The 9,573-nt window shown below is 45.7% G+C and overlaps 1 protein-coding gene across 2 annotated transcripts in view; it reads right to left on the bottom strand.

The window, feature by feature from the left end:
* zgc:172282 (leucine-rich repeat and fibronectin type III domain-containing protein 1-like protein) overlaps nt 1-9,573 on the bottom strand; it is a 120,120-nt gene that overhangs the window by 17,458 nt on the left and 93,089 nt on the right. Inside the window, exons 9-10 of one of the 2 annotated variants that reach the window (XM_030337044.1) lie at nt 7,801-8,477; nt 1-27 (exon numbers count right to left, since the gene is read on the bottom strand). The exon at nt 1-27 is cut by the window's left edge and continues 1,029 nt beyond it. In XM_030337044.1, the coding sequence (XP_030192904.1) occupies nt 20-27; nt 7,801-8,477 (685 nt within the window). In that variant the 3' untranslated portion in view covers nt 1-19. Of the gene's footprint in view, nt 28-3,489; nt 8,478-9,573 lie in introns of those variants that run through there. The other variant, XM_030337043.1, reaches the window with a different exon arrangement.

Genomic DNA, 9,573 nt, shown 5'->3' with positions numbered 1-9,573 from the left:
TTTCCATCAGAGAGAAATGTCAAGGCTCTGTAAAGAGAGAACATGAAGTTAGACTTTTGAAGTCAGTCCCACACGGTTCATAATCAGAGTCATTATAGTAACTCCAGTTGTATATAGTGCAGCACATTTTGAGTTGGACTCAGTATATTGGGCTCTCTCTACAGTCTACCTGCACACCAACCTGGTCCTATGTATCTGAATTTACTGTAAGGGGCTCTGGGTAGAAACGTCTGCTAAATGACTACATTTGAAATAGTAAAACCGTATGGGTGTGTCATGATACCAGCATCATTTGGGGTATTCTTAAACTATAACCGTACAAACTCTTGTATTGTAATCATGTATTGTCACTTGACTGATCTATTGTGGGTAACTAGTGAGATTATATACATAAAACATCGACCACTGCTGTGTAAACTGGTATGCCTGTTGTGTGAGCAGCATTACCAGGGGTTTACTTATCAACTGCAGTGCATCGGGGGTCTGGTGGAAACACAATGGACTCGTTGATGGGCTCTGATTGAAACAGAAGTACTTAGGAAATGCATTATTCATCGTTCTTCTGCCAAGACCTTTGGAAATGTCAGTGGAGTAAACTTTAAAAGGGTTTAGAAATATGTAGATTAAAAGATACTCCTAATAGCACAGTTGCTGTGTGTTTTATTAGACAGATGTTGGAAAAAAACAGCTAAGTGCTAATGATGCCCAAATCAATGTTAATAACTTATGAACAAGGGGGATGTTGGTTGGCTATGTTTTAATGTTTGTCACTTATTCCAAATCTATTCACAGGTTGTAATTCCCTTTTAAATCTCAAAGTGTGCACTGAAAGACTTCCCTCTTCTTTTGTTTAATAATGATTGGGAGAGGAATTACACTCAAACTCACTTCACAGGAAGGCAAACTGAACCGTAAACTGATTGAGAATCAAACTACAGCCCCTTCAGAGGCTGGTGGCGGTAAACATACGAAGTAAACGTCATATTTCTCCTTAATGTTTCTATTTTGCCCACCAAAGCTGTTGTGAGAAGAGCGTAGTGACTCTGGCCAGGCTGGTAAGGCGTAGCGCCCCCTTAAGTGATCGTCCGCTATGGCGTCTGGAGGAACGTATCAGAGACCGCATCAACTGCCTTCATTTGTCATGGAAAATTATACCTCAAGTGTTTTTCTCAAGGGAATATTTCCCAGCTGCGGTGATCTACAACTACTATTTACCCGTTGTCAGAAAAATGCCTCTGTCTTATGTTCAGCCATCCATCAGCACCACCTACCCCCCCAGCCCTCCCCCTCCTCCTCCTTCATTATGAAACTGTCCTGTACGCCCGTCTCTTTCCCACTCCATCACCTCCCAAACACACGGCTGAATGTATGGGTGGATTGATGGAGGCGATGGGGTTGGTGATGGAAGACAGGAAGTGAAAAAGCTGCATGAGTGGCGCAGTGATGGATACGGGGGGAAAAGCTTTCTTGTTGCATTTTTCAAAAATCCCAGACTACAATGATTGATTTCCTGCAGAAGGAGTTGAAATAAAAAGTTACAGTATAGACGCACAGAAGTTACTTAATTGATTAGAAGACAGGGGAGCCGGGGGAAAGGTTAAAGAGGATAAGATAAGGTTAACCAAAAATGAAAGAGGAGCTGTGGAGGAGAATAAGACTTTGTGTCGGTGAATAGGGACATGGGGAGAGGCAGCCAGGGCAAAGAGGCCAGGGTGGAGGGAATGAAGTGTGAGAATGAAAGGGGGAATGTAAGGGGGGGGAATTATCAATGTGGGGCATCCGAAAGTGGCAGACATTACTCTTGCTGTGTCGGGGTCCGCCCACTGCCTCTGCCAGGGCCCTTAGATCGTATAGTCTCTCCACGCGACAGTTTGAGGCCACCCACCGTCTGCTGCCCGGGCAACCGTGAGACAGAAAGACAGAGACACAGTCCGGGATGTGGAGAGAGAGAATATAGGGATAAGAGAGAGAGTATAGGGATGAGAGAGAGAGAGAGAGTATAGGGATGAGAGAGAGAGAGAGAGAGAGAGAGAGAGAAAGAGAGAGAGAGAGAGAGAGAGAGAGAGAGAGAGAGAGAGAGAGAGAGAGAGAGAGAGAGAGAGAGAGAGAATATAGGAATGAGAGAGTATAGGGATATGAGAGAGAGAGAGAGAGAGAGAGAGAGAGAGAGAGAGAGAGAGAGAGAGAGAGAGAGAGAGAGAGAGAGAACGGGATGTATAGAGAGAGTGAGAGAAAGGCATGTGGAAAGAGTGAGAGAGACAAGAGCAATTGATGGATGATAGTGATAGAGTGAAGGGAAGATAGAAAAAAAGGTGATGAAACATAATATCGAAAAAATATCAGATAGTAGGGCTGGGCAATATAGACGGAACCAAATACTGATGTTTTTGACCTTCCTCCTCATTGATGTCACCTCAACACTGTTAGGATGACTATTATTACGTTCACAAGAAAATTACACGCATGGGATTTTGGATAAATCTAATCAGTGATTTAGATATAATGAGTTGGTAAAGGCAACAGCTAAAACAGTCTGTTGAGTTCAGAAAAGTACTGAAATGCAGCCTTTAAAACCAACAAAGCCAATACTTATGCTCAATCAAGATGGTACGATATCCAAAAATCAAAGACGATATCTAGTCTTATATCACAATGTAATATCTATGCATTGCTCAGCCCTATCAGATAGTCAGATTTAGTGCAAGGGCAAAATGCAGGACCATGATAGAAAAGATGGAGGATAATAGATCCAAAGGCTGGTGAGAGAGAGATGAGAAGGGGTGAGGAATGGGGCCATGCCAATGGAGTGACACAGAGAGGAGGGATGATAGAGTGAACAACATGGAGGACAGCATGCTGCAGGGTCATGGGCGGGCCAGGGGGGAGCACACACATGCAAACATTCACATACACGCACACACACACACACACACACACACACAGAAACACGTGCACACAAAAACACACACACATGGTCTCTCTCATATGCTCACACTTCGCTACACACATCCTTTTCTTATCATAGTTGTCCACTCGCTTGCATTCGCATCCTTGCATTCCCCTAAGAGCATATGTTAACACTTACCCTAACAAACACAAAAGGAGAGCCATAGTGAACACCGACCCATTAAAAAATGCATCCCTGCAATCTATTCCTCCCTACATGCGCACTGACCGATACATACCTCTGGAATCTGAATGACTTGTTCCATCCAGCACTGCTTTCCTTATTCTTGCTCTTTTTTAAGTGGTCTTTTTAAAATGTCAAATTTGTACTCACACAGCGATCACGATCACTGAGCTTAATGATCAGGTTACCTTCTAATCAATAAAGGTGTATTTTCTGGCACAAACACTCGGACCCCGCACACATACATACACACACACACACACACACACACACACACACACACACACACACACACACACACACACACACACACACACACACACACACACACACACAATGTGTCTGCTTGAGGACTCCATCAGGCTCCATTTTATTAAAGAAGAACACAAAAGAGGAAACTGCCAGGAAAACTTTCATCAAGGGGCAGCACTTTTTCAATTCCCATAAACACACAAAAACACGGCAAGTGTTCCCTCTCCATTATACACCACACATCAGGGTAGTAGAACGCACCTTCAAAGAACAGGAACAGAAAAACGTTTTTTAACAAGCTGTGCTATGTTAACGCCAGCAGGGCTGCTGGTTGTTTAGGTTCTTTTTCCCACAACAGAGGGGCCTTTCTAGTGATGTGTCAGGCCCTCTCCTCCTCGGGCCCCGTGACTCACTGCAGCCTGCTCTCTGATCAGATCAATGATGTCTTTCTCTGCATTGCAGCATCCTGTGTAAGCCACACCGTGGATACAGCCTCAGCCAGAGCAGTCCCGCACACAACCTCTGCGGACTCATAAGCCCCTGTTGCCGCCCCCGCCACCTCCATTGTTAGTGCGCTACACAACAAGCTTTGCTCAAAACAATATAAAAACAGGATTTTCCCCCACCCATTCAAAATGGCTGACGCGGCTTCTGGAAAAGCTGCTGGCACCTTGTTAACAGTGGTTGGGGGCACTAGGGGCGCGTTGCTCCAGATGGGGAAGGAGTCTTGTTTCTGAGCAGATGCAGGCTGCTTTTGTATAATGTCCTGTACAGTATGTCCCTTATTGGCGTTTGGTGCTATTCCTCCGCTTAACAGCTTCTCAACTATGTTTGTGATAACTGCCGGCCAAACAGACATCTCAGGGAATTCTCTCTCTCTCTGTTTATTCAATTTGTATTTTGTACCACGTCCAAGATGTCCAAAATGTTCATCTGAATGATAATTTCATTAGTTATTAATAGGGAGGCAGGTATTATGTCGGGGTGAGTTGCAGGCGGATGCAGGATTTACTACCATTGCTTCAGGCTTTTTGGATGAATAACAGAAAAGATGTCCTCCCACACATGTTTTTACCATTAGAAGTCAGCATTAAATAAATAAGCTGTTTATTACCACTTGGGTGATACATTTGAATGACCCACGCCTATGATAGAACTGCTGGGACAGCAGCACCTTGAGTAAAACAATGGTTGGTGCATGAGGCCAAAATTACTACTTGCCATTATGTATAGTGTGGGTGACATCTGCTGCACTACCTCCTGTGTTGCTACACAAACAGTGCTCTCCCTGCCGTTTAATTGTTGGGTGTTATCTTTGTTTTCTCAGTCTACCGAGGTACAACTACATGTAAAAGGTTGGCTTTTTTCGAAGTTGCGATGACACACTTCAATCTTATGTGAGCACAGGATACACAAGGTTATTAGGCCAACAGGGAAACGGATGAACTTTGTTCTTCTGGCAGTAACATCCACACTCCAACAAAGTTGGTTGGCAATGGAGGGGTTTTGCTCACATTCTGTCGAGTTATTTATGGTTAACTTATTAATTAGCATGTCCTGATCTGCTCCGAACACACACACCCACGCACGCACGCACACACGCACACACACATTTTTCCCAGTCTTCCCAGTCTCTATAACCGTTGTGCCCTTTATTGCTGTCCCACTAGTGTGTGGTTAGGTTACAAAACACAGTCAGTGTCCTTACCAATTTTAAAAATGCAAATTTCATGCAATGCAAAAGATGTCAGTTGGAGCTCGAGTGAGGAGTGAAAAGAATGCTCTTTGTTGCAGGCGTGCGCAGGCTAGCAATGTCAACGCGTGCCGTGTCAAGCCCACTCGTAAACTCCAGTGGAGGTGATGAAAGTTCAAATTGCTCCAGCACTTACTGGCTAAGCCGCCATTCCATATTTGGCTACTGCTGTTCGTTATAAGCGTGAGCCTCAATGTCATCTCATCTAACTTCATTTACGTGGGCCAATTGAATGACACAGCCCCCCCACCTCACCCCACCCCATCCCCAGATAAAGAATTACCAGTCAGCTATTTCAGCCCCTCATGTAAAATGGTCTGCCCAGCTATCCCGGGGCTGCTGACCCGGCCCAGGTCCTCTGAGTGGGCCTGTGTGACTGGGGAAGAGTGATTGACCATGCTTAGCACTGGAGAGGTCTAACCACAAAAAACTGATACTGCATATTATTTTTTACGAATAATCAGTATGTTACAGTTTAGATTTCCTCACCTAGAAATATAGCAGACTACAGCAGTGGTTTTGGTATGTGTAAATTGCATCACAGAATACTGGTATCTTATTATGTATATTTGATCAGGTATGTTCTTGTCTCAATTTGATGTACCTGCTGAATTCAACGTTGAACCTTGCGATAAATTGAAAGGATGCCTGGACCCTCTCTTCATAATGTGAGCAAATCAGTTGGCTACATTCACCTACCTAAGTTGGTCCTCTCCGAGCTGAAATGTAACCCAAATAATGCCTTTTCAAAGTTATTCTAAATGTATAAGAATAATTCTTCTGAAAGCTGTGGACTTGAAGTCTACGTTAGGCGGGCTACAGGGACGGGATTACATTAGAAGATGTATCACTGAGGATTCAGGTGGAATATTGTCCTAGAAAGTTCAATGGATATAAGAATAGCATATTGAACAAATAGAAAGCGACAAGGCTTGGCATTGTCTATATATCTTCCCAAAGCCATATCTACATATCTATATTTTACATTTACATTTGTAATGTAAATGTAAATGTATATATATTTAAACCCACTTCTGGCCTGTTCCTTACCATGGCCTTCAAATATATCCAGACAATAAAACAAAGTATCTGTCAGCTCTGTAACCACCTCATGGAAACCTCAATATGACCAACGAAGAAACCAAAATCAGTTTTAACGTTATATCTCGGAAACGTTTCTTAAAAAAAAATAGGAATAGCGTCTCAAATCTTTTTAGCTGATAATGGATTCTGCGTTCTGAGCCCTGAGCCCTGCAGCTTACATAGCATTCCTACACTACTCTGCTTTCCCTTCACTTTGAAGCCTCCAGCTATGTGTCAGAACCTAGAAGAAAACAGGCAGTTGCAAAGGGCAGCCAAAGTTTACGTGTCCCTAGGAACCCAAATATCCCTCTCCTCACGGCGTGGTGGGATGCAGGACTGGGCGACCTTGCTCGCTCTCACACCTGTCTTGCTCCCACCTCTCCGATGTCACTCTCGCTGCTCGATGTGGCACTATATTACCGAAGCCTCGTATCTTGGTTCTACAAAGAGAGTAACGGTGGCCCCCGATACGCCGGAAAACTGGAGCACTTTATACCAGGTGTGGCACAACTCTGGTCCTCCTTTAAACGTGTGGTTCCTCCTCTGACTCCTGTCCTTCATAACACGTAACGTGCAGTTGTACAGAAGAAATGGAGTCCGTCCTGCCCAACTGGTAGAGCATGACATTAAAGTTGTGATGGCGAGGGGTTTGATTCCCATTGGGTTACCCGTGCTGACGATGTATGCCCTGAACCAGCTTGTGATGAGTGGGGGTAAGGGATTCCACCCAAGGGAGGCACATTAAGAAGTCCCCTTTTATTTAACGTTCAAGTGTATTTCTGCCGGAATGGTGGGTGTTTTGTGTTTGTTGGGGGATGTTTACATGGTAGAATTAATTATGTGGTCGTAAAATAAAACATGCTCGCTCGCTTTAAACAGGAATCCAAAACACCTGCTCTCGCAGTATTGAGGATCGCTCGGATATTAATAAGTGGGTGGTATGGATGACGTTTTAAACATTTGAGGGAGGCTTAAAGACATGCATGATGCTGTTGTCAAGGGGATGAGAGACTCGATTTTTTAAAGCTCTCTTTGATGGCGTTTGGAACCGTTCCCTTGAGGCGCTTAACGCTGATACAGAACAAGTGTCGATATTTAAAACTAGACCCTAGCAACCCATGCAACAGATGCATGTGCTCTCTCTCTTTCTCTCTCTCTCTGTGTCACACTCACTCACTAACTAAAATGTCGGAATCTCGCTTGCAGTGGCACCTTTTTTGTCTTTCCCACTTCTTCAATTCCTCACAGTTCAACCCTCGTCCTCTCCTCCTCTGTTGCACCGTGTCTCCCTCCCACTTGCTTATTCCCTCTCTGACGAGTGATTTATTTTTGTTTTGCCCGCTTTCTGTTCTCTGCAAGTCCTCAACATAATTTACTGCTCTGCATCTCTCTCTCTAATGGAAAGGTTCCTTTCAAGGCTGAACTCTCAAATCTGATTCTGTGTCTCTCACTGTCTCTCTCTCTCTCTCGCTCACTCCCTTTCTCCCTCATCATGTCTCACTCGCTCACCCGCTCTCGTTCTTTCGCTTTCATTGTTTCTCACACTCACACAAACACACACACACACTCTCTCTCTTGCTACCTGTCAGTTCGTTGGGAGAAGTGAGTTCTTTGGTGACAGATGGCACCCTGCTTTTCATCTCTATGGCAACCCTGGAGGAGAGGCGGGAGTTGGTGGGCGACAGCAGCTCCTCATTGGCCAGACAGTCAGTCCTCTTCATGGCGGCCCCTGTGTGGCTGCCGCTGCCCTCCTCCACCAGCGCCATGGTGTCTCTCAGCGTGTGGCCGGGTGACGTGACCCTGGAGTGGGGCTCCTCCTGCCTGTCAGTCACTTTAGAGGCCGAGCGGGGCATGGCCATCCCTAGCCCCGCCCCTCCCCCTCCTCCTTGACCATTGCTCTGCGGCCTCGGGCCGGCGCCCGACGATGGGGACATGGCCGCCTTGCCCTCCCCGCCGCCGCTGCCGCCGCCCTGGTTGCTGTAGACCTTGTAGCGGATCATGAGGATGATGATGAACACCAGCACGGACGCCACGATGATCCCGCCGATGATGATGATCATAGTCCCGCCCAGGAAGTGGCTGTGCAGGGCCTGGCACTGGCTGAACTCAGTCTCCGTGGTGAAGGACAGGCAGCCCAGCGGACGTGTGGCAGTCAGCGAGGTCACGGCGTCGTCAAACACCGAAAGCACGCACAGGTCGTAGGACCGGCCGGCCGCCAGGTCACGCACCAGGAAGTCGTTGCTGCTGGACGGGATCATCCTGGGAGTGAGAGGAGACATTTACATCAGGGCACTTTGCTGACACTTTTATCCAAAGCGACTTACAACCATTCATTCCAATACCGACGGCGGAGTAAACCACGCAGGGCCACAGCCAACTCGTCAGGAGCAGTCAGGGTGAGGTGTCTCACTCAGGGACACCTCAAAACTCAGCTAGGAGGAACTGAGGAACTGAGAAACTAGCAACCTTCAGGTTACCAGTCAACCCGCTGTACCTCCTGAGCCACATGCCGCCCCCTTGACTGGGGAAACAGACTGTCCGGTTAATATAGTGGAATTACAGTTCTCTCAAACGTAACAAACTATGTTTGACACACACGCCATGGCGTAGGAGATCATTGCAACCCGAGCAAGGAATGTAAATCTTTGTTTTAGAGATTGGATATTGACATAAGAAATGGCAGTACAGAGATAATCCCATGGGGTGGCATCTGCGCCTGCAAAAAAAAAATCACTAGAGCAAACAACTCTATGATTCCCGAAGCAGAAGCCATCTCGATACAGCTGTAAAGCAGCTACTGGTATTGACAACTGTAGCATCATTTTCTGTGAATTACAAATCCATCTTCTGTTGATAGCATAATAACCTATGTGAAGGAATGAATATCAGCCCTACAATGGTATACACAGTAAATAACGGAAGGCATGGCTCTACTTAGTAGGACACCGTACCTGATGAAAATACACCTTACAAAAAGGAGCTAGAGAAGAACTAACAATGTGTTTCTCAAAATCAATGATTAACATTAACAGGCCATCGTGTCGCCGCATTGTTTTCACTTGTGTGTGATTGCATTACAGTCGCGGTGATTGGGTCTGCAGTAATTGCATAATGGTGTGCAGCGGTGCCTGTGGCTTACGAGTCATCACACTTATTTCCCCAAAGAGGGAGAATTCATAAACCTGTGATATGACAAACTGTCTCACAGCCCAGACGATGACTCCTCGCACCTAGAACCGTCTTTATGCTCTCTGTATTCTCACCCTAAGACATTCTCCTCTCGTTCCTTCATTTCCTCTTCTCTTTGAAGATCCCAAGGTGAACAAAACCTCTCAGGACTCATCCAAGAATATAG

This window comes from Gadus morhua, chromosome 16 (assembly GCF_902167405.1).
Source record: "Gadus morhua chromosome 16, gadMor3.0, whole genome shotgun sequence".
NCBI classification, from domain to species: Eukaryota; Metazoa; Chordata; class Actinopteri; order Gadiformes; family Gadidae; genus Gadus; species Gadus morhua.
Note: the sequence above shows the minus strand (reverse complement) of the source record. Positions and strands in the feature narration are given on the sequence as shown.